The sequence below is a fragment of the Eumetopias jubatus genome, unplaced genomic scaffold (assembly GCF_037043125.1).
Source record: "Eumetopias jubatus isolate StellerSeaLion01/CBP00866 unplaced genomic scaffold, mEumJub1_p1.0 scaffold_17, whole genome shotgun sequence".
Lineage (NCBI taxonomy): Eukaryota > Metazoa > Chordata > Mammalia > Carnivora > Otariidae > Eumetopias > Eumetopias jubatus.
Genome location: NW_028274823.1, coordinates 73,267,267 through 73,291,998, shown reverse-complemented (window position 1 = coordinate 73,291,998; position 24,732 = coordinate 73,267,267). Strand labels below are relative to the sequence as shown.

Sequence of the window (24,732 nt, the reverse complement as noted above, 5' to 3'; positions counted from 1 at the left end):
TTCACCAGAGGAAGATCCTCGTTGGTCTTTGTAGACTGATCAGCATTCTGAAGTTGGGTTTGAAGGAAGGGGAAATGACTCTGGGTCTCATTTTCCAGTGAGATTTTCACTTAACCTTTTGTTTTCAGCCATGCTCTCCTCTGTGCCTGGAGTCTGGATCCTTCAGGTGGAGTTCCTCAGACCATTGCTCCTGCCCCCTAGAGGCAGGGGTCGTTATTGCCTGACTAGACCCTTTTGCCATGTGGTGCTGATGGTGCCCAGGGTCCAACTTTTCTTTGTTCTCTCTTTTCTAAGAGAGAAAGACTTAAGACTCTCTTGTTAAGCCTTCTTTCTCACTTTTGACTCCTGCAGTGCCTGGTGCTTCCCATCCCTGTGCCCCTTCGAGGTTGTGTTAAGGGGAGTGGTCTCGTCTCTCCTTGTTTCCCTCTGCACACCCTTGGGTTTTGCCTTCCATCTGTGATTGCCGTGGTTTAGAGTTTCAACTATCTCCAGTTTTATAGGTGGTCAAGTTTGTTTCTGTTCCTTGTTCTCCTCATTCTTATATAATGATTTTGAAAAGAGGCCGAAATGTTCCTCTACCATCTTGTGAACGGAAGTCTCCTTTTTAAAGAACCACGACTTACCCTAGTGGATTTCTCAGGGGGTGAATATTAGCAAGTTTCTCTGTGGACTCTGGAACGGAGAGGCACCAGCTCTATGAACATGCTAAACTGGGATGATGTGCCCTGGCACTCAGACTTGAAACTTAGCCTGTCTTCTGTGTCCTTGCCATACCGTGCCATCTGGTTGCACAGGCTGACTTTGGTCAGGTTAATAGTACTATTTGCACTGTGTAATTAATGAGAAACTTGAGAGATGTCTGGCTCAAATCACAGTTTGAGGCTAACAGGTCTTACGTTCCTGACTGGTCACCTAAGCACATGAGAGAGCACTCCAGCAGATGACATTTGGGGAACTGTAACGCTAGTTTAAGAGAGCAACATGGTAACTAAGAACCCTACTTTGACCGGATGGGCACTCAGGTTTCCCCTGGACTGTGAGAGCGTTTACTAATTTTGTTTTTTCACTTTTCTCAGACTCCATAGAAAAGGTGACCTGTGACTAATTCCTAGTTATATAACTGTACTTCTTTTGAATCTGTTCAGATTTCATATGAGGCATTTTTAATCTGTTCAAGTGTATTTATTTCCCCATGTTCAATGTGTATGATTCCACGTATGCAAATTGGATAAAGATATATTCGGGTCTAAGAAGTTTGCAAATGACCCAGAGAGACAGGATATAGGCACGTAATGCCTAAAGCAATATCTGTCGATTAACCAGAGCCACAAGCGTGATACTGGATGCTACTGGTTCCCACTGGGTCATGGAATGAGTCCCTATAAGCCAGGGATGCTCCTGGGGGTGGATGGCTCTCCTCCGTTGTCTGGAAACCATGAGCAGGCATGCTGATGGCTTGGCACTGAGCCTCCCTACTTAACCCGCTCTTCTTGGCCCAACAGAGGGTGTTCAGAGCTCTGCCGGATCCCCATGGTGGAATACAAGCTGGACAGTGAAGGCACCCCGTGTGAGTACAAAACGCCTTTCCGGAGGAACACCACATGGCACCGTGTGCCCACCCCGGCCCTGCAGCCCCTGGCCCGGGCCTCCCCGGTCCCCGGCACACCCGACCGACTGCAGTGTCAGCAGCTGCTACAGCAGGCCCAGGCTGCCATCCCTCGAAGCACCTCCTTCGACCGGAAGCTGCCCGATGGCACCAGGTGAGGCTGCGCCTTTCCTCCGGGACGGCCCTTGCAAAATCCTAGGGTTAGAACTTGACATTACAGGGGGGACCTTCTTATTTAGCTTGTTACTAAGTCAGCTTATTCTGCACCAGTTGGCAGGTGGGGCCATAGGGCAGGCCCCAGATGCGGTGGCGCGTGGGATCTGCCCCACGCCTCACCCAGTGGTGCTGCTCGAACCATGTAGGTCCTACCCCAGACCCACCCTCCCCTAGTCCTCCTGGTCACCTCGCTCCCTCCACCGTCTTGGGCAAGACACCCGAGAAGGGATTCTTCATGAGCCTCTAGGTAAATGCAAGCAGTCTTGAGTATAAATAAAACTGCAAAACCAGTGACTAAATCCCATCATCCTAATGTGTATGGTATTTTAAGAGGTCCCAAGATCATTAGCATGTCCTTGCTTTTTTTTTCTTATTTTAAGCAAACTGAGTTAAGGTTGAAAATTAATTTTTCTTTTTTTTTTTTTTTAAAGATTTATCTATTTATTTTAGAGAGAGAGAGACTGGGGAGATGGGCAAAGGGAGAGAATCTTCAAGCAGACTCCCCACTGAGCAGGGAGCCTGACACGGGGCTTGATCTTACAACTCATGAGTTCATGACCTGAGCCAAAACCAAGAGTGGGACGCTCAACTGGCTGAGCCATTCAGGCACCCCCAAAATTAATTTTTCAATGAGAGAATACACTTGTTTAAAAGTGCATCTGTGGCCTCAGTGGCTGGCGAGAATTTGGGGTACATAACTCGCATTAGGTAGTTTTAAGTGAACAAAACGGTAAATTTGTTTTGTTGTTCATTTCTACTGCTTTTGTTTTCATTTTTTCATAACTTATGGGCCATGGAGACACCATGAGTTTCCTCAAACTGGTTTGCCAGGCTCTCTGGTCTAATAGAGTGTTGGAGGCAAGGGTGCTGAGCCAGGCTGCTTACCTATGTATGCTCACCTCGAGCATCCTCTCCCACCTCCAATTTCCTCGTCTGAACAATAAACTTAGTAATAATAGAGACCTCTGCAGGCCTTATGAAGATGGACTCCATCAGTATTTGCAAACTGCTCAGAACCATTCCTGGCATGTAGTAGGCCTATATAAGTATTGCTGATAGTTGGTAAGATTAAAACATGAGGTCTTTCTCTGCTTTCTCCAGTTTATTCTTTAGAGGTTGAATGCAGAAACAGTGTTCCTTTAATTTGACATTAAATTATCTTGGCTCTGGGTCTCCTTCCTCAGAGGTCCGCTGAGTTTATAAACGCCCCATATTTAAAGAAGGGCACGTGGTAACCCAGGTAGAAGGGAAGGGGTCTCTGGGGTCTGCAAGAGCCTCCCTTATTAAAGTAAAATTTCGGGCGCCTGGGTGGCTCAGTCGTTAAGCGTCTGCCTTCAGCTCAGGTCATGATCCCGGGGTCCTGGGATCGAGCCCCACATCAGGCTCCCTGCTCCGCGAAGAGCCTGCTTCTCCCTCTCCCGCTCCCCCTGCTTGTGTTCCCTCTCTCGCTATGTCTCTCTCTGTCAAATAAATAAATAAAACCTTTAAAAAAATAAAATAAAGTAAAATTTAGTAAATTATAGGGGGAAAAAAAAGACCTGGAGGGTTCTAGCAGCAAAATGGAAACTTGGCAAGCACATCTTTATCAAGTGCATTCTCATGAGTATTACTTATTTTTGTGTGTCTGAAATAAATAGGATTGCATCCAATAGATGTGTGAAAATAAATGGTTTTGACAAATTTAGAGTTCTCTCTCTGCATAGGTTTTAAATACAGGACCAGAACATGCCTTGCATTAAGTTTTCATTGAACAAGTAGTAGTAATGTTTTCATAATTCTGTATTCTGGTGGCTTCTATTGTGGTCCTTCCATACTTCACTGGAGTCATTACTGTGCTTTAAAATCTTCAGATGGTGAAGGCTTATTCCTGCTACATCTCTTTCCTGTAATAAACTGCCAACCATGAGCCACTCGATGACTCTGGCATCACCCATTCTTGGTCTCTTTGTCCACAGTTCATTCTGTTTCACTCTGCGATGTGTATTTCTTCCTTTTCTTTGTCATTGTAAAATGAATTCATTGGTGAAACGAAACGGGCCAGGTCCCAATGTCAGCGCCCCGCAGATACCTCGGTGCCCTGTTAATAATTCTAGTCACCATTTCAGAAGTTCACCCAGCAACCAGTCATCCTCCAGCGACCCCGGGCCTGGCGGCAGCGGACCCTGGAGACCACAAGCGGCGTATGACGGGTACTACTCAGTCTTCCCTCATTGCTGGCCCCTGGGAGGGACCTGGTCAGGGACTCGCACAGAAGCATTGACTGTGTGCCTGCTATGTACGAGGCCATTTGGGGGATGTAAAAATGCCAGACAGGCTTTTAATAAGTCACTTGTCCAGGCCCGAACGCTCATCATTTCTATGTAAGTGGAGCTCATTTGTGCATATTCGGAGCTTGCCTGTTTTCTCATTTTAATTAGGAAAGTCTTTGTGAAAATGAAGGATGTGGGGACTCTACAGGCAGTAGCCCTTGGCAGTCTTCGCCTCGCTTAAATTGCCCTTGAGGAGTAAATTCCCAGCCTCTCTGGGAAATGCGTCTTCTCCGAAACACAGCCCCAAGTCGGAGAAGCAGCTTTAGCATTTGGCAGTCTTTTCCTGCCTCCTGTTTGAGAACAGTACAAGGGCACCTCACACATCGGGCTGAGGACTGTCCCTTGGAGTGTGTGCGCGAGTGTCGCCTCCAAGGGCTGGCAGGTCAGGTAGCCCCGAGGATTCCTGGGGACACACAGATGCTGAATTGACAGCTGCAGAAACTCAGGGGAAACATTCACAATTCACGGGAGGAAAAGGTGCTCCTGGCAACATCGTTTGCCTGTATTGCTCTTAATTGAATCTGGAGATGAGAGAATGGCCAGGTCAGACGAGAAGGGTCTCCCTGGGGGAACAGCGGCTTTCTGTTACTGCTCTCACAGGTGCAGAGGGAAACATCTCTCCCTGAAACCCACTGCCTTCTGGTCTGGGCTTAGAAGTAGATGTTGGCAGTCAGAGTTACATGTGTTCCCTACCTTAGGTAATAGATGGAGTTCTTGAACTTAAAGACATTTTTCTCAATCGAGTTGCATTTGAAAAGTAGAGGGGATTTTTTTTTTTTTTTTTAATCAGTGGAAAAGCCATTTCTGGCTTTTTCTGCAAACCGGGATCTGTCACAGAATCCTATAAGTAAGAAATCACTTGGTAGCAGGAAGAACATTCCTGGGATTTCTTTCTTTTGTAAGATTTTATTGTCATCTGTGGGGTTTTCCTAAAAGAGTCCACCTAGAGGTAGTCTCGAGCCGGTCCATCTTACTTTCTTTTCCTTAAAAAAGTTGACGTGAAGTATCAGCGCCTTGTACTCTCAGCACAAGAGAAAACAAAACGAAATGAAACAAAAGCAGTGAGCCCCTCCTCGGCTTCTTGGGGACAGCTTCTCTGACCCTGGACAGTCCTCCAGCCTCCTGGCTTCGGCAGCCCTTTTGTGTCTGTAAATGGCGGTCATCCAGGTGCCTCTGTTGAGCCAGTGGGGAAACGAGAGTCCCCGAGTCCAGGTGCTTGAAGCTTCTCTGGCAGGGCTGGGCCGGCAGACAGCGGCGTTTCCAGTTGCTGGAAGCAGCCTCGGGGGGGTTTTCCCGGGATGGGCCGTGTGGGAGCAGCACGCACGGCGGGTGTGCGAGGGGGGGCCTGGCCAGCAGGTCACTCAGCTCTGTGCTCTTTGCAGATGCCACTCTCCTCTGCTGCTCGAGCACCAGGGCGCGGGCCCTTTGGAGTGTGAAGGAGCCAGGGAGCGGGAGGACAGCCTGGAAGGAAGCAGGCACCTGGGTAATGAGACATGCGGCTGGTCAATTGGCCAGCCCTTCCGTTCTGCTCCCTCTTTTCTCCCATCCCTTGTCCATTCATTCATTCATTCATTCATTCGTGCGTTCATCCCATGGGTGAGCACCATCCTGTGACAATGCCCATGTGGTCGGCTGGGTCTCCCAGTGTCGCTGGGGACACGGTCATTGGCCACGGTACTTGTGGTGCCCACGGAAATGGAACATTAGCTTTATGGTAGTTGTTCCATGGACTCTTATTAGAGTCTGGGGAGACCAGAAAGTTCCAGGACCACAGTCCTGTTCATTTCTACCAGACCATTTTGTTGTCCTGCTTCTGTGTTTGCTTTGCTCTTTTGGTAACACTAGAAATTAGATATTCAACTCTTCTCTTCTTTATGTGACAGAAACCAAATGGCATGGCCCGCCCTCCAAGGTCCTGAGTTCCTACAAAGAAAGAGCCCTGCCGAAGGATGGAAGTTGCAAGGACTCCCCCAATAAGCTTTCCCACGTAAGTCCTTCATTCGCGGGCTGACCTCTCGCACAGCCGTCCCGAGGCATCTCAGCACACAGCATTAGCGGTTCTGCCAGGGACTCTCAGTGGGGGCGAGGTAAAAATGAATAAAGAAGGTAAGTTCCTTTTTTCTCCTCTCCTTGGTTTATAAAGAACCCTAAAGAAAGGTCACACAGTAAATTACTGGCAAAGCCAAGATTCTTTCCTCGGCCTTTTTGATCCCTGATGCCCAGTGTAATAGTTACTAAATCACAATCCTGTTTTTATCTGTGAACTATTCACCTCCTTGTGGGCATTAGCTAGTGGGCATGGCCAGAAACTGTGAAGCGGCGTGTGTGGTCAGAGCGGCTCTGCGCATAGCCGGCCACTTACTGTGCAGTTCCGGATGGTTCCCGGTAACGCTAGCGGCTGCTAACTAACCTGCGGGCAGTGCTCCCACCACACCCAGCACGTGGCTCTCGGTCATTTGTACGTGGTGTTTCATTTGCTGTTCATTTCCTCTTCACCCGCTGGGTGAGCCTTACAGGCCACCATCGCTCGATGAAGCAGAACTTTCTGTCGAACGTGAAAACATGAATTGTGGGTCGTTGCCACATAAAGCCGACATTTTACTTTGATTTATTTTAAAGATTTTATGTATTTATTTGAGAGAGAGAGCGGGGGAGCACAGAGGGAGAGTGAGAAGGAGAAGTAGGCTCCCCGCCGAGCAGGGAGCCCGATGCGGGACTCCATCCCAGGACCCTGGGATCACGACCTGAGCCGAAGGCAGACGCTTAACCAACTGAGCCACCCAGGCGCCCTAAAGCCAACATTTTAAAGTAACTTAGTTTTGAAAACTTGCAGGTGAAGAAATTTTACCATTTCCTGACTTAGTTGCTTTTTCCCTCTTCAGGAGTCCTTGGCGAGCTTTACGCAGGGTGGGGGGGGGGGCTCGGGAACACATGTGACATTTCTTCCCTTAGCGCTGTCAGGACTTTGTTTTGGGTTCAGCCTAACAGTATCCGTAGAATTCCACCTTCACAAATCTCTAACGGTGGTTTAAACAAAGGAAGGCAGGGGTAGGAGTAGACCCGAAGAGTATCAGTGTGCTGAAAGGTCAAGGGCAGGTGGGTGTGTGTGAGGAGCTGGTGGGGTGGCATGAAGGAGAAAAGCCAAGCCACTTTACGGTAGATCTGGGCATGGACTTGTCTTCATGATTCCACCCTTCGCTGGTGCTTCAGGCCTTGTTGGTGTTCCCAGGCTATGCAGAGGAGCCATGTCTGTAGGGGCGCCTCAGTCACATGGGGACATCTTTTCTCTTCCAGGGACCGCAAAGAGAGCCCCTGCCCACTAGCACCTGGGGCACCTGGTGACGGGCTCTCTCAGAGAAGTCACTTACACTTACATTGCGCTGTGCAGCTGCAGGACATTACAGTGTATTATCTTGCTGGGTCCACATACTCATCATCCGAGCTCAGTGTTAGGAGCACGGAGAGGGGCTAAGTGATGGGACAATATCATGCTGCTGTGATTCAAACCCAAGTCATCCGCCCACACCCAGGGCTGGCACCGTAATTTGTCACAGGAGAATTTTCTTGGTGAAAGGCTTTATGTAATTTTCCATGTGCTTTCCCAGTCTGTATAACATGTGTTGATTATTTTCTGGTTAGTGACACCGTGGTAATACTTCCGTGCTGTGGGCACGAATAATTGAACAGAGGCTTGGGCTTGAGAAGATCCATTTAACTTAAAATGAATTGTGAGAGGAATTATGAATCTGGGACTTCTGCATCAAATCAGATTTTTTTTTTTTTAAGCGAATTCTCTCCTTGCCTCACGTTGAAGAGCGAGTAGAAAGGGTTCAGGGGCGATCATCTGGTCTGTAGCTTTGTGCATTTGGGTGAGACTAATCGTCTTCATAAAGAAGCAAAGTATGGGCTCTGTCTGAAGCCTTCCCATTTCTCTCTTCCCAAGATTGGAGACAAAAGTTGCTCCAGTCACTCCAGCAGCAACACGCTCTCAAGTAACACGTCCAGCAACAGCGACGACAAGCATTTTGGGTCTGGGGACCTGATGGACCCAGAGCTGCTGGGGCTGACCTACATCAAGGGGGCCTCCACGGACAGCGGCATCGACACGGCCCCCTGCATGCCCGCCGCAGTCCTGGGCCCCGTGCACCTGGCGGGCAGCAGGTCGGTGATCCACAGCCGCGCCGAGCAGTGGGCCGACTCGGCCGACATCTCGGGGCCCGACGACGAGCAGGCGAAGATGTTCACGGTGCACAGCTACGCGCCGGCCATCTCGGCAGGCAGCGCGGCCGACGGCAGCATGGGTGACCTCAGCGAGATCTCGTCTCATTCCAGGTCAGTGCCCCAGCCCGACGGGTGCCCCCCGGGTCCCGTGGGGGTCGGGGAGGGGCCTGAAGCGGGAGCAGCGAGGTGGCTTTTCACCTGGCCGCCCAGCCACCTGACTTTGGGTGAAGTGCTTGTTTCGGAAGTCTGTGAAATTTGCACATCGGGAAGTCACTTGCGTGGCTGGTAACTTTACCTCCTCTTTTAACTCGACAGAGAACTGCACACAGATATTAATTGCTTGAGTCAGGCCACTGACCTCTCTTTCCCCGTTTAATCTGTTCCTAGATTATTAGGAGAAGTGGACAGAAGCTGGACAGTACTCAGGTTGGAGCGCCCAGTATTGGGGGGGCGCCCTGCATTGTCTGTGCATAGCTCTCCCCGATGAAGGCAGTGCCCGCGGCTTCCATGTTCTGAAGGCCCCCCTTACAGAAGGGGGGACCCGAGGTCAGAGAGTACATTCAGATTATCAGTTCAATTTCTTTTTATTTTTTATTTTTTGTTTTTAAAGATTTTTTTTATTTTTTGACAGAGAGAGACAGCGAGAGAGGGAACACAAGCAGGGGGAGTGGGAGAGGGAGAAACAGGCTTCCTGCTGAGCAGGGAGCCAGACGTGGGGCTCAATCCCAGGACCCGGGATCATGACCTGAGCCAAAGGCAGATGCTTAGCAACTGAGCCACCCAGGCACCCCAGTTCGATTTCTTTTTAATAAAGACTCGCTAAATTTAAAGGAATTGTATTCGAAGTGCAGGTGTTTAATACACAGTTACAAGTAGTTTTAAACTCTTACGTGATGTGGGTCTGTACAGCAGTTTTAAAACGCCTATGATTTGTGATTTCTGCTGTCAGAGATGAGACGAAAATCTGTTTGTTCAGGTAGTAGACAGAATTTAACCCCTACACACCAACCACCCTAATTTCCTTTCTTGTCTGCAAGGCTTCCTAACTCAGCTCCCAGTTACTGTCAGGCTTTTCCCCAGAGGTCTTCTCAAGACCACTGCTGCCCCCGGACCTTCTGCCTTCCTCCCATGGCCACCGCCAGGGGTGGGGACTTCACGGGGTCTCAGCTTGAAGCCACGTTGGGCAACCCCCTGTGCAGTCAGCAGGCAGAGCCGCTGATCCCATTCTCAAAGCCGGTGTGCAGAACATTAAGGCTCCCTCCCCTGGAAGTTGTGCAAGATTATCTCTGTGAGCCTTGCACACGCGTGCACATACTCACTGCTGCTGTTCCACTTTTCTTGTCCTGTGTCTCACACCTTTATCAGTGTCTTAGTTACTGTTCGTGTCACTAGAAGGTGTTTACGTTATAAGTCAAACTCCCCACTAACCTGTTCACACGTCAAAGGCAGTATTTTGGCTCCTGTGACTGAAAAGGCCAGAACTGTCAGGGTTCTTCTGCTTGCAGCTCCATGATACCACCCAAGACTGGGTCAACCTCCATCTTTAAGCTCCACATGATAGCCCCCAAAATCTCAGGGGGCCCCTCTTGTTTGAAAACGGCCATGTCACCTGCAGTCCCCCCCGAGCCCATGCTCCAGTGTCCACAGGAAGAAAGTGTGGTTCTTCTCTAGATTCGGCAAAAACTCTGGCACCCCCATCTCCACATTATCACCTCATGTCTCTTGGCTTTACCGCTGTGGTAGGGGGCACCGCTGTCTGAGGCAGGCAGTGCCCCCCCCTCCGCTAGGGCCGGTCCCCAGCCCCCCACACACTCCCACTGAACCATGTGGCTGAGGGGCAGTGAAGACAGCTGCTTCCCCAGAAGAAAATCAGGGTATTGTTTCACCAGGAAAAGGGGGAGTGGTTGCCAGACAGGGGAACCCTAAGGGTCCACCTGCACTCTGTTGGGGCAGAGGGAGCATAGGATAGGGAGATTATTTTCAAAAATAGATGTTCTTACTACCGTTGACCAGGTCTCTTTAATAATTTGACTTAAAATATGTTTAGTGATAAATAACTGATATAACACAGACATATCAGCAGGGACTTCGGTTACCTGCGTTATTCCTATCCAACTTCCAGGACAGTTGAAAACTGGGTATACTATAGAAATCATCTTGGGATTTTATACCCTCCTAATGTCTTGTTCAGAGTTTGCAAGTTTTGTGAAACAGCTGACTTCAGGAGACCTTGTTGGACAAATGTAATGGGCATCACAAATAGAATTTTGTAGCGCTCCTGAGGAAAATTTCTGGAAGGCCGCTTTGAGAGCACATTCGTTTATAAATAGAGGTAGGGATATTTATAGGCATTTGAAGTGGGTTTTCTTGAATACCTTAACCATTCATTAATTTAATGGGTGAGGCTATTAGAAAGTATATAAAAGTGGGAGATTGAATTTCTGATTGATTTTACTTTTTTCTACCACTTTAAGCTGAATGTGTGCACAGCTGTTGTGGAAATGATGTATGTTGAGGGACTGGAATCCTTTACCACCTGGCTGGGGTTTTCTTGTGGTTCTTAGTGGATGGTGACTTTGAAGCCACGTTTCAACTTACGCTGTAGGCTTTTGGTCAGTATGAAATTCAGTCATTAAATTGAGTCTTTTGAATACTTCCTTCTGCCCTTTGACCTGGGCAGGAGAACTAGAGAAAATAAAACTTAAAATATTTTGAAGTTTTTAAAATACTTAAAATTCTTAAAGATTGTTATATTTATGTATGTATAAAATATAAGTATTTTATCTTGAAATACTTTAAGTATTAAATAGATTGATACTTTACCTTTAAAATATTTACACTAAGATTTAAAATCTCTGCAGGTGGAGGTAAAAGGAATTTTGCTCATGAAAGCCTCTGTCAGATTCTCTAGACCCTGAAGGGCCAGCATGTCTGCGATGACAGAATCACCAGCCCCCTGCATTCCTCTCCTGTCTCTGTTCCAGCTGATGTGTGGTCACCTGGGAGCTGAGGCCCAGTGCCCGAGGGTCTGGGATGTGACCGGGAGTAGCCCAGGTAGCACAAGGAGCGGAACGAACTCATTGTAGGGGCTGACACCAGGGCTGACTGTCCTGGCTGCGGTCACACCCTGGCCCCCACGCACTCTGGATCCCATCCCCTGTTTTACTTTCTGGTTAGCACTCACCCCTGGCTGAAGTGGTTTGTGCTTTCCGTGCATCTCTCCGTATACAACTGTAGCTCACTGGTACCTCCCTTCACCGGAGCGTCCGGAGGCTGGAAGGCACTTGACCTGTCCTGTTCATTGTGTATCCACAGAACTTAGTGCGCTTCTCTGCACATGGTGGGCCTTGGACTCCTTGGGACACGAGGGAGGGCATATAGGCAGAGTGCTTGGTAAATGCTTACCGACTGAGTTCATAAACCCACTGGGGGGTTTCTTCTGGAAAAGTAGGAGTCACGTGGCATCAGCCGTTCCCAGGTCTGATTTTCAGGAGCCCAGATCAGTGCATGGCATGCTCTTCATACTCAGATTTGGCTCCTGCACTGCCAGCTCCGCCAGCCCCAGCACCCACACGCTTGCTCCCCAGCAGCCGTCCAGGAGGAAAGCAAGCATGGAGTTGTATATGTGGTAGGATTTCAGGACTGGGCTGAGAGAGACGGAGGACTTAAAACTCTTTAAGACAAGCTTCTGTGGCAGGTGGAGGGGTACGTGGGAGTCATCCAGAAAGCAGGACAAGCAGACAAGCAGGATGCAGCCTGCTGTCTCTGCTGCTCAGACCTTTAGTTCAGCAGCCCCCCGCACCCCCCCTTTTTTTTTTCTTTATGCGAGGGCAGGGCACTTAGGTAAGAGCTCAGAACACAGAGTAGGATCCGTATCAGCCTGACCAAGGTTTTGCAAAGTGAAATGAATCAACTGCAGAAAATAATAATTTCCTGTTCTGGACTCTTCTGCAAATTGGCTCGTATTATCTCTTGTTTATCATTATTCATACCCTTTTCTTAGTAGCAGTGATTGGAAGTTGGAGGTGAAACTGGAAAATAAGAACTTTAGTCTAGAAGGGAAGGATTCACAAAAAGCTTACTCCCAACATTCTAGAATATTTACCCATTTCAGAGAAAACTTTTATAATGATGTTACTGCTGCTAAGCATAGAGTTTTGCCATATTGCTCATCAAATCGATTCAGTAAATTTGTTCTTGGAGTTTAAAAATTTATCACCACATCAAAAACTAATGAGGTATTGTATGGTGACTAACATAATAAAATTAAAAAAAAATTTTTTTTAAAGTTTATTTTCTTTAGTAATCTCTGGACCCAGAGTGGGGCTCAAACCCGCGACCCCAAGATCTTCTTAGAGTTTAAGGTTAAATATTTTACTCTTGGGGTAAAAGACAGTTTTAATCAAGTCTGAATTAGCAAAATAACTTTTGTAAACTGAGTAGAAAAGCATGTAACAGTTTCTGACCCTGCTATCATTATTCATAAGACATTCTCAAAAGATGTTCATTTTGGTCATTTCAGCGGGACATGTGAGTGGCTTACACAGCATGTTAACTGTCCCAGACTTGGAGAACCCTAAGACTTTAACTATAAAACATCTCAGGGATAATCAAAGGCTTCAAGGTATGTGATGCTTGTGGTCGCTAAAGGCAACGCACGGTCCTTCACTGGGCTCTGAATGGGGAAATCATTACCATAAGCATTATTGGGAACAGTTGGGAAGTTAGAATTTAGACTATGTATTAGGTGATAGCGCTGCATTAATGTGTGATTTCCTGGGTGTGATAATCATGTTGTTACCACGTGGGAGAATGTCCTTATTTTTTAGGGTCTTTGTGCTGAAACGCAGGAGTGCAACTAATTCTCAGATGGTTCAGGGAGGAATATATGCACAGAGGAATAACGCAGATGTAGCAAGATATTAACAGTTAGTGGCTGTAGATGAAGGATAGATGGGCGTTTTTCTACTAGTTTTATACCTTACCCCAGATCTGAAGTTTTTCAAAATAAGCAGCTTAAGGGGAAAATATAAAGGCCTTTAGACCCCATTGCCTGGATGTGGAGCTCTCATTTTGGGAGGTGACTCCCAGGTGGGTACCCCAGCAAATGAAAAGAGTTCATTAGCTCCCTTCCTTAGTCCTTGCTTCTTCCTTGGGTAGCTTGGGGCTGGGAAGGCAGGAAAACATCTCCCCCCAGAGTCCACGGTCTAGAGCCCAGACTGAAGTTGCTTTGAGTCCCATGCAGGAACGCCAGACCTACCACCAGCAGCTGAGTTACTTCATTAGTAGTAAATGAGATGTTTTATTTGTTTTATTTGTTTTTTAATTTTTCCTATTACCACAGTGTCTCCAGCTCTGTAAACCGTCAAAAATGAGTTGGTTTATTTTGTTACCCTACTTCCTTTTGGAATGTTTGTAACAAGTCCATTTTAATAACCATTCTTAATTTTGGACTTCTCTTCTTTACTGCCTGCATCATATGATACTTGCTTGATTATGTAGGTTTTTTTAGAAAGGTGGGTGCTTATCAGGGGTTTCAGAATAAGGTTATATTTCATGCTACCAGGAGGCCTACCATAATTTAAAAATTTAAATGTTTTCATGTTTATAGAGTAATCCCCTGATCTCTATTCTTACTCATTTTTCATAAACCGTTATATTGTCAATCTTCCTGAATTAAAAAAAGGTCTTTAGGCTTTTATATTTCAAGAGACGGTTGTACAGTCAGTGGGGCGTCCTTCTGGCCTTAGGTTAAACACTGACTTTAAAAAATTCTGTTCGTTTGTTTTAGGGCTTGCATCATTTAAATTTTATTTTGTGCCTGTTCTATCTACGTGTGGTCATACAGCAAACATACACACAGCCACCAGATACGGAATTGGCATTTCTGTGTCAGAAGGTCCCCATGTCCTACCCACCCACAGCCCCTTCCCTTCTTGCTCAGTAGCCACTAACTCGCTTTCCTGATCGTCCTTCCATTGCATCTCCTCATTGTTTTACTAGCCGAATATGTATGTTTCTGAACGCTATTTTGCCTGTTTATAAACTTCTTTTAAAAATGGAATCACACTTGATGTATTCTTTGTGACTTGCTTCTTTTTCTGCATGACGTCTGTGAAGCTCAGCCGAGTTGTTTGTGTGCTCAGCTCATTTATTCATGGCATATTCCCTTTAACCATTCTCGTTTATTGATTGACTGTCCATTTCGCTACTGATGATTCAGGCTGCACCATTGGGGACCTATTAAGATCAGTCCTCCTGTCACACTGTTACCTGTTTCCAACTGCATCCGTGCAGGGGTCTCTCTGGTGTCCACTGAGGAGCGGAATTGCTGGGTCATACGCTGTGCAGTGCACACCTTCGCGGGTCATGTCCAGACTGCCTTCCAAACTGTCTGACACACTTTTCCCTCCTGCCAGCAGCGGGAGGGCACCCATGGCTCCCCGGGCCAGCCAACACTGGACACTCACGGTCACACACTCCCATGTTTGCTCGTGTGCTGAGTGTGCCGCGATACTCTGTCGTGATTTACATTGGCATTTTCCTGGCAGCAGCTTAGCTCGAGCACCTTCTTTTGGGTTTCCTGTCTTTTGAAGCATCAGTTTAAGTACGTTGCTTGTGTTTCTCTCTGATTTTCCCCTGATTGTCTTTAACATCCTTCCAGCCACAGGGGTACGCCTTGCACATGAACGTCCTCAGCCCGTGGAAAATCAGGCATTCTATCAAGGCCCATGGAGGAAGGACAGCTGGGTCTGCCTCATTCCCAGGGGCAATGCACGGTGGCTCTGAATCTGGAGGCATGCCAGCACTGCCGGAATCTGGTTCTGTGACAGTCTTTGTCTGTTTTTCTCCTCAGTGGTTCACACCATTCAGGAAGCCCCTCAGCTCACTGTTCCAAAAATAGTGGGTCTCTGGATACATCCAAAGTCTACATCGTGTCTCACAGCAGTGCCCAGCAGGTCCCTGGGTCCGTGTCCAAGCCCTACCACAGGCAAGGGTCAGTGAGCAAGTACGTCATCGGCTGGAAGAAATCGGAGGGCAGCCCGCCACCTGAGGAGCCCGAAGTGACTGAGTGTCAGGGGTAAGGCGGCCGGCGGCTCATCTCGAGGCAACCTTACACACTGTGGGGATTGACTAAGCACGTGTATTTTTCCCCCTGACAGAAATAGATTTTCTAAAAAGGAGTAATCTAGAAACATCTCTGTAAAACTTCTGAAATGTTAGCATTTATCTTTCTCTTTGAAAGTCTTCTCTTTCCTTGACGTTTGCATATAAAATCAAAAGAAATCCCCGTTCTTTATTCTTATTTCCAAAAAGCTGCCTGCAATAGAAAAGTCACGGTAATGTGCTATTGATGGTGCAGCCATAGAGCCTGTAAATAAACAAGTTCAAGGACAATTTGATTCCCACAGAGTCCGTGAGTGTGTTTCTTAAATTTGGTGTGTAAGTGACATCATCAAAGGAAAAGTACTCTACCTAATTTTAACATGACTTTGGTTTCCCTTTCAGTTGTTAGGTTTTATGGAGACAGGTAGGGAGGGATGTTATGTACCTGTTTGAAAAAAGAAAAAAAGCACCGATAATCTCTTTGATAGGACATGTGGAAACTGCTACTGTCTCTTTGAAGAGACAGGTAAAGAAATCACATTTCAAGGATACAAAGCAAGGGCAGTCAAATGCATTTCGCTATTCGTTTGCTTATTTTTAAAAGGACAGCCTTAAGAAAAAAAACAAAAACAAAAACCTCCCATGCACCAAATTATGAGGTCCCCGTGTTCGGCTGTGTCCACAAGTACCGTCAACACCAGCACGCGTGGAGGGTGCGCTGGGGGCTACAGTGATTTTTAAGAGAGCTCTTCTAGATCTTAAGCTTGGTTGGTAAATTAGTATCACTTTTTTCCTTAAAACATGATCCCACTTCTTAAATAGGGAGAGCCTGATACTGCTTTCTCAATTAAAAAATCGTTTTAGTGCCGAAACTAAAAATGGAATCGTCTTGTTAAAAAAAAAAAAAAGAACCATCATGTGAATAATTGCAGATGAGTTATTTAGAAAGGAATTTCGTAGCGATGACCACCCTTTTGGACCATAAATGCAAATTCCTGATGATAACGTTGGTATTTCTGCCTCTTTAATACGTCTTCTGAGTGCTTCCCAGAAATGCATCCCAAGCCTTTTAAGTTCTGTATGGAAGCACTGTTGGAGCGGAGGGCTCTCTCGGAGAGTCAGGAAAGGGCGACAGGTGCCCATGTGGATGTTCTTCTCTCCAGAGCCCCCCAGAGTTTGTGCATTTTAACACACAGGTTTGATGGCACTGACCTTCAGTCAAAGAAAGGCAACTTCAGGGGCATTATGAGGAAGGGGTTTGCGGATGTGGGTAGCAGAGCATCACATGAGGTCAGTGCTCGGGCCAGCTCTCTGTGTGGTGGGCCGTACCCATCCTGTGGGGGCAACAGGCACCCCCGGGCTCGTCCAGCTAAGTCAAGGGCTCCTAAAACAAGGAAACACTCCATTTAATGTGGAAGTGATGAATCTCTAACACCTGCAGACTGCAAAAACAGTGTTCCACCAGATCACTGAAAGATGCTTGGAAAAGGATTAGCCAAGTATAGTGTTTGTGCCACAGAGGACTACAGAATATTACCATTTCATTGTACATAAAATAGAAAATCGGTTATGCCCTCCACAAGTTTCCAGTTATCCCTTTAAAATCATATTGTGGAACCTTCACTGATTGAACCTGACCCACCTCAGAAACAAAACAAAAGCCACAGAGACTTCCAGACAACCATTGTTAATTTTGAGCATGTCTGTGTGAGTTTCTTACTCTGGTAATTTCCCAGTGAGCTGTTGCCCTGTGACACGATAGCCTTGCTTTTGAAATAGAGTCATCTCAGTAACACCCAGGTCATCCTCTGCAGCCTGCTGCCCTGGGCCACGGATTCCTGGAACATGACCTTGTAGGTCGTGCGGCAAGGACCGCTCACCTCTGCCCCCGGTACAGCCACTGATGATTCACTGTGTCCTCAGGAATGTTGGTTGCTCAGATTGCATTTCCAGAGTACACCTTTCAAAGATGACTCCCTGGTTTTCTCCCTGGAAAAGAGCGGAAAACAGTAATTCTGCGAGACAGTCTTTTGTTGTCCGTAAATACATTTTTATATCCTGATAATTAAGGGAGACAGCTGCTTTCCTTATCCAAACGGCTTTGCGGAATTGCTGATAATAAAACATGCTTGGCACACGCCTGAATCGATTACTCTTAAACTTCAGGCTCCCTCGGGTGCCTCTCTCCGTGTCGCCCAAGTGAGATGTGGGGCGGGGGGTGTGTGGCTGTCTAGCCACAAGAGAAAGCCTCTCTCGAGTTTCTAAGAAACACAAGGAAGCGTGCCTGCAAAGGACATATGATAATCTCTGATGAATTATTGAAAATGTGTTTTCTGACATGGGCCTTAAAAAAGGGGGGGGGGGCCTCTATTTTTTCCCATCCAGGGCTTCGGGGATCTGATCTCTTTCTGAATTATTCAGAACTCTAACTTTGCAGTTGAGCTCCTTTCAAGGATGTAAAATGACGTGGGGGTCTGGCGCAGATGCGGCAACGGTGAACTGACTTAATAATTAAGCATCATGCGCATGAGTATTCGGTGGTCGAAACAGCGGATTTCAATCCTTCAGGCTACAGGCACTTGACAGAGAGCCTGACCCCTGCTCTTAATTTCCCCTCTGGTTTGTTCCACAGGCTGTATGGCGAGATGGATCTCTTGTCGGCAGCAGCTCAGCAGACCGTGGTGGGGGATGCTGCTTCAGAAACTCAACACGTGCTGTCCAAAGAAGACTTCCTGAAACTGATGCTTCCGGACAGTCCCTTAGTAGAGGAGGGGCGAAGGAAGGTTAGCGACTTCCGGGAGGCTTTGAAGTTACCAGAAATACTCAAGAAGGGTCTAAAGAGACTCAGAAGTTTCAGGAATCCCCACCCACCCGCAAGCATTCTCTCGTGATTCTACCTGTTAGTCTGTGCGTGGCTGACCCTCTTCAGGGTTTGTTGTATCGGTTAGCAGAGCGAGCCTGGGAGAGGTTAGGAAGGGCAGCTTTCCAGCATGGAGAGAGAGGACAGGGAATCTGGATATTTTCCCTTCTAATCCGGAGCTCATGCTTGTTCAAATGAAAAGAAAAAAAAAATCAGGCATTGCCATGTTGACTGTGATCAGGGTAAACAGCGAGTCTGTGTGCTTCTGTCTTCCGTATAATAAAACAATACTGCAATTAACCTAATTGTGTTCTTAGAATAACACTCTAATTAGATACTACCTCAAAGCCGCTTTAATCTAATGCGCCTGTAATCATGTTCTGAAGGACCTGCTGGTGTGTGTGAAGGGGGAATCCCAGAAGAAGTCAATCATATTGATTCCCTTTTTTTTTTCTAAACTTGTATCCAGTCGTGTATGTTGTACTGTATAAGGTTGGGTGCAGACCGTTATACAAAAAGTGCAAATAGCTTTTCTTTTTATAGGAATGAACTTCTCCTTGGCATGTGGGTCTCCCCCCCACCCAAAGACAAATCACCTTCTTTTCATAGTGGAAATTTTACTTTGTAGTCTGCACACATTCCAGTTACCATTCATCAGTTGGACAGGCCTGACAGAATGGAAGGAACACATACAATAGAAATATTTTTAGCCTCCTTGCTGCACTCACAAATGTAAATAGCCACTTCTGTATTTGTTTGATGCAAACATTCTGGCTTTTACTGTTGTTTATATAAAAGGAATGTGGTTCAGTATGCAGAAGAAAAAGTTGGAAAGTCAGATTTGATTTCATTTTTCTTGAGTATTGGACCACTTGCTTCTTGAGTAAGAATTTTCCTCACCCTATCTGGGAGTTAACACACAATCATTTCAGTGGTTCCCTTAAATCCGGTTATGATCAGTTTCTATAGCTCCATTTTCAACAGTCGTAATGGACTTTTGTGGCTGATGACTTTTAAGTAGACAAGAAGATTTTCCTGGACTGATAGTATTTTTCTTGAACCTGTTTGCATGCCCTAGAAAGCTACCGTGTTCAGAAGTAGTTTTATTATTATTTAGATGAGCCTGAACCTCCCATGCAGTTGATTGGTACAGAAATTGCCTAATCTGAAAACATAGTCATTTCAAATTAAAATCAAGCCAGTGCTATGTGTGCTTTTGGATAACTGTGCCAGAAATTGCAACCTTCTGCATTTGCAGGAGCACTGCTCTGAGGTTATGGAGGTTCCATTTAACATTTCAGAATTAATAAAGCCACGCATGTCTAACTCATGATCATATTTCACAGAATGTCAAAGGAAGAAAACATTCAAATCCAATAACTGCACCAGGGACCTGGTGCATGTGCTTAGATGACCCACACGCCTGGTTTAGCATTCCCGAGCTAATGCTCTGTGCCTGCCTGTCTGCCTAGGGAGAACCCAGAGAGCAGGGTGAGCGAGGAGGGGTATGTGTACCCCCCGGATTTATTCCAGTCAGTTCTGTGCTTTCAACTCTTTCATGTCTGTCTTCCCCCTTCTCCCCTTACATTTAAACCCCTAGTTTTCGTTCTATGGGAACCTGTCTCCGCGACGATCACTGTACCGCACCCTCTCGGATGAGAGCATATGCAGCAATCGGAGGGGGTCTTCCTTCGGCAGTTCGCGAAGTTCAGTACTTGACCAGGCCCTGCCCAACGACATTCTGTTCAGCACCACCCCGCCCTACCATAGCACGCTGCCCCCCCGGACCCACCCTGCGCCCAGCATGGGGAACCTGAGAAGTAAGTGCAGGGTTGGGGGGGGCGGGTTGCTGAGCTTCTGTGGGTGTGAGCTCTTCAGGTCATCTCCTACAGAGGTTTGGGGGGTTTGGTTTATTTTTTAAAATAAATGTATTATTTGGTGTCTTCTTTTTTTATTATTATTCTTTTTAAATATGATAAAAAGCACCAGAGTGGACATTTTCTAAAAGTTAAGCAATACCGGGGGCGCCTGGGTGGCTCAGTTGGTTAAGCATCTGCCTTCAGCTCACGTCATGATAAGGCTCCCTGCTCACTGGGGAGCCTGCTTCTCCCTCTTCCTCTGCCTCTCCCTTCCCCCACTTGTTCTCTTTCTCAAACAAATAAAATCTTTAAAAAAATGTTAAGCAATACTACCAATTTTGAAGAAAACTGAAAACCTCATATTAAACGTTTTTATCAAGTAGTGGTCATATATATGTATAGATACCTATGTGTGTGTGTGTGTGTGTGTGTGTGTGTGTGTATAGGTAAATATCTTAGCTATTAAACTCATGAAAAATATGTTAAGACCTGATTTTAAAAAGAAGAACCTATGGTACAGGAGGTAGATACTCTGGTGGGTAGCCTTCTATTTCTGTTTCTTCTTGACATTACGTACCCAGTGGCCGTCAAGGTGGTATACGGGTGTCAGGAGACCCGGGTCCTTAACCGGGCTCTCCCCACGGGCGGCTGCATGTCCTCAAGCTCATCCCTCAGCTCTCCGCATCTGGTTTCCTCCCATTCACTGCTCACAGATTGATGAGGCAATTTCTGCATGATTTTCCTTCACACCCTGAAATCTTTGATATTTATGTAGTGTCCGTTTCTTATTAATGTGTCAGAGTTTAAGGGTGATCGTTTTTTTTACACTAGCTTTATTTTCTTTTTCTCAGAGTTTAATTTCTATTGTACAGAAAGAATGAGGATTTAATCAGAAATATATTCATTATCAGGGTTTTTTTTTCTTGTTTCATCATAAAAAGCATTATCTTTAGAACCAATTTAAACTTCCCATCATACACATAGAAGTCTCAGGCTAAATGAAATAAAAGTTCTAATAATGCTTCTTCTGATGTGTAACCTAATTGGAAATGAACTTTGTCTCATAAAATTCTTAATCTATTTCTTTAAGTAACATAATAGCCTACCTATTATAACGATTACATTTGCCTAAATTGAAGAAACCTTTAAACTCCTTCTTGATAACCATATGAAAGGTCAGATACATTCTAATAACCTAATAATTCTCTAAATGTTTTTCCTTTTTTGTAAATAGATAACTTTAATGTCCTCTTGAAAGCCTTCATAAAATCAGTGAAACTATTTTCTTGCATACGTAATTTCTTTTATTTAAAATGCTTGATGTGTGGTCATGAAATCATCCATGGCCTGTGTGTTGATGTAATTCTTCCATCCTACCCTTTACTTGCTTCCATATGAAAGATACATATCCTTTTTTTTAGCTTTACTTTTTTTTTTTAGCTTTATTTTTTTTAATGAATTTTTTTTTTAGAGCAGTTTTAGGTTCACAGCAAAATTTAGCAGGAGCCTCAGGGAGTTCCCATATCCCCCCTGTCCCCCACACAGGCACGGGCTCCCTCCCGTTCAACATCCCTCAGCAGGATACGTTTGTAGAATCCGCAAACCCACACTGATACATTATCATCACTCAGAGCTCATAGTTTACATTAGGATTCACTCTTGGTGCTCTGCATTCTGAGGGTCTGGACAAAGTAAAATGACACGTACCCACCATTACAGTATCATACAGAATAATTTCGTTTCACCTAAAAATCCTCTGTGCTTTGTTGATCCCTCCCTCCCCCAGACCCCTGGCAACCACTGATCCTTTTATTGTCTCCCTTGTTTTGCCTTTTCCAGAATGTTATATAGTTGGAATCCTGCAGTATGTAGTCTTTCCAGGCTGGCTCTTATCTCCATGGCTTTTCATGGCTTGAAAGCTTACGTCTAATCTTTAGTGCTGAATAATACTCCGTTGTCTGGATGTACCACAGTTTACTTATCCATCCACCGACTGAAGGACTGCATCCTTTCTTAGTATTTTCAAAGCGTAAACGCGCAAGTGGGAGACAGGCAGGATACGTTACTTACTCACTTTCCAAGTTGAAAGCTGCCTTAGCTTGTCCTGATTGTCTGTTTCTCTAGGAAAAGCAGTAAGAGCGGTCCTTGCCATTTGCTCTTGAATGAAACCTCATCCGTCAATGAGACTTCTCCAATTTACTGTAACAGCTCCTCAGAAAAAATTCTCTTGGTTCAACGAGTGAAATGACAAAATGTAAACAAGGGAGTGGGCCGTAATTTGCGTTGACGGGTCTGACTCCTGCACTCACCTGGTGTGGTCCTTACTTTTTATTGCCTCCACAGACTTTAGTCATCCTTCCCTTTCTGTGGTTTCAGGTCACTCAGCAGAGCAGCGGTGAGAAGATCCTGCTCTTGGAGTATATTCGAAACTGGGACAACAGATGTCTAGTGTGCGAGAAACGAGGACTGCCTGAGGTCGTCCAGTTGTTTCTCTTAGTTTCTCAGAGACTTAGCCTCATGTGAAAGCTTGGAGGGGAGGTCAGTTCTGTCCAACTTCGAGCACTGGATGGCCAAGGAGCCACATAGGAAGAGCTAGGCAGAAACTCAGCATACATGTGAAGCTTTAAACCTCGAGCATTCCTAGCATGGGATCCTCAGAGAATCCCTAGTAGAGACTCGTTCCTAATTTGGAGGAAGTATAGTGCAGAGCAAGGGTCGGCAGCTTCGTCTCCTGACAGCGAATATCGCTGCAGCTTTTCTACGGGTATCTGTAACAATAATCACAGGCTTCTCGTTCAGATATTTTTAGCTGGTAAATGTCCCAAATTTGAACCTGTCTCTGAATCTTTCTTCCCTAGAGACCGAGATCTTAATTCAACCTGGTGAGGCAGGTACTTCACAAACACATTTTGGATGTGATTCAGGCCATGATTCATGTATATTTCCTGTGAAGTCACTGAAATGTGCTGTATCATTGTGTCTTCAACTTGGAGGTATGAAACTATGACCTGATCAAGCAACTGAAAATAATTCTGAAATGTTTCGGCATTGCAGTTAGGGCCTTTGTTTTCCTTACGAGTGGATTTCAGAACAAAATTTCTTCAGTGGCCCAGATAGAAAAAAATGGGGAGTGGCCCTTTGGACACACAGTTCACAGGCCAGAGAACCAGTGATACTGAAAAGCTTTCCCAGTATCTTTTTCCTCCTTGACCAGTTGGGCACCTGGCTTTATTCAGTGCAGTGCTGAGCACTGGCAGGTTCCCAACATGTTTAAAGAGAATTCCTGATTTTCTTTTAATTTATTTTTAATTTTTTTCTTCGTAAATGTTTATTATAAAAATTCTGCCATTTTAAATACTTTTTTACAAAGAAGGCTATGAATGTAATTTTAAGACAATAACAAGACATACCAATACTCTTAGATCCGCAGAACGTCATAAGAGACTATATCCTGAACAGAACTGCCACAGGTTGATTAAAAAACCCATCTTCAAGATTAAACAATATTTGAAATGGGAAGAGAACCTTCAAGAGGATACTCTGAAGGCCCTCTTTATGTAAATATTACTGCCTACTAAGAAGGCTCACATCCTTCGTGTTCCCCTGCGAAAACTGTTGCTGTTCCCCTTATTTTTCCTTTTTTTAATTGTTTTTCTTTTTCTTTTATTTCGATTCCAGTCTAGTTAACATACAATGTTGTATTAGTTTCAGGCAAACAATACAGTGATTAAACAATTCTGTACATTGCTCAGTGCTCACCTTAAAACCCATCACCTATTTCCCCCATCCTCCCAGCCCCCTCCCCTCTGGTGACCATCAGTTTGTTCTCTATAGTTAAGAGTCTGTTTCTCAGTTTGTCTTTTTTTTTCCTTTGTTCATAATATTTCTTAAATTCCACATATGAGTAAAATCATATTGTATATGTCTTTCTCGGACTTGTTTCACTTAACATTATACTCTCTAGCTCCATCCATGTCGTTGCAAATGGCAAGATTTCATCCTTCTTTATGGTCAAATAATATTCCAGTGTGTGTGTGTGTGTGTGTGTGTGTGTGTGTGTGTGTGTGTGTGTGCGCACATACATACCACATCTTCTTTATTCTTTCATCTATCAGTGGACACTTGGGCTGCTTCCATAGTTTGGCTATTGTAAATAATGCTGCTATAAACATAGGGGTGCACGTATCCCTTCGAATTAGTGTTTTCATATTCTTTGTGTAAATATCCAATAGTGCAATTCCTGGATGATATGGAGGTTCTATTTCTAATTTTTTTGAGGACCCTCCATACTGTTTTCCACAGTGGCTGCCCCAGTTTGCATTCCCACCAATAATGCATGAGGGTTTCTTTTCCTGCACATCCTGGTCAGCACTTGCTGTTCCTTGTGTTTTTTATTTTATCCATTCTGACAGGTATGAGGTGATATCTCATTGTGGTTTTGATTTGCATGTCCCTGATGATGAGTGATGTTGAGCATCTTTTCATGTGTCTGTTGGCCATCTGTATGCCATCTTTGGAGAAATGTCTGTTCATGTCTTCTGTCCATTTTTAAAT

The 24,732-nt window shown here is 45.5% G+C and overlaps 1 protein-coding gene across 3 annotated transcripts in view; it reads left to right on the top strand.

The window, feature by feature from the left end:
• Positions 1-24,732, top strand: part of SIPA1L2 (signal induced proliferation associated 1 like 2) — a 104,108-nt gene that overhangs the window by 61,400 nt on the left and 17,976 nt on the right. For 2 of the 3 annotated variants that reach the window (XM_088020193.1, XM_028104594.2), the window contains exons 9-16: positions 1,503-1,760; positions 3,928-4,011; positions 5,514-5,614; positions 6,015-6,118; positions 8,075-8,463; positions 15,209-15,433; positions 18,092-18,242; positions 19,920-20,139. In XM_088020193.1, coding sequence (XP_087876319.1) covers positions 1,503-1,760; positions 3,928-4,011; positions 5,514-5,614; positions 6,015-6,118; positions 8,075-8,463; positions 15,209-15,433; positions 18,092-18,242; positions 19,920-20,139 — 1,532 coding nt within the window. Of the gene's footprint in view, positions 1-1,502; positions 1,761-3,915; positions 4,012-5,513; positions 5,615-6,014; positions 6,119-8,074; positions 8,464-15,208; positions 15,434-18,091; positions 18,243-19,919; positions 20,140-24,732 lie in introns of all 3 variants that reach the window. The other variant, XM_088020192.1, reaches the window with a different exon arrangement.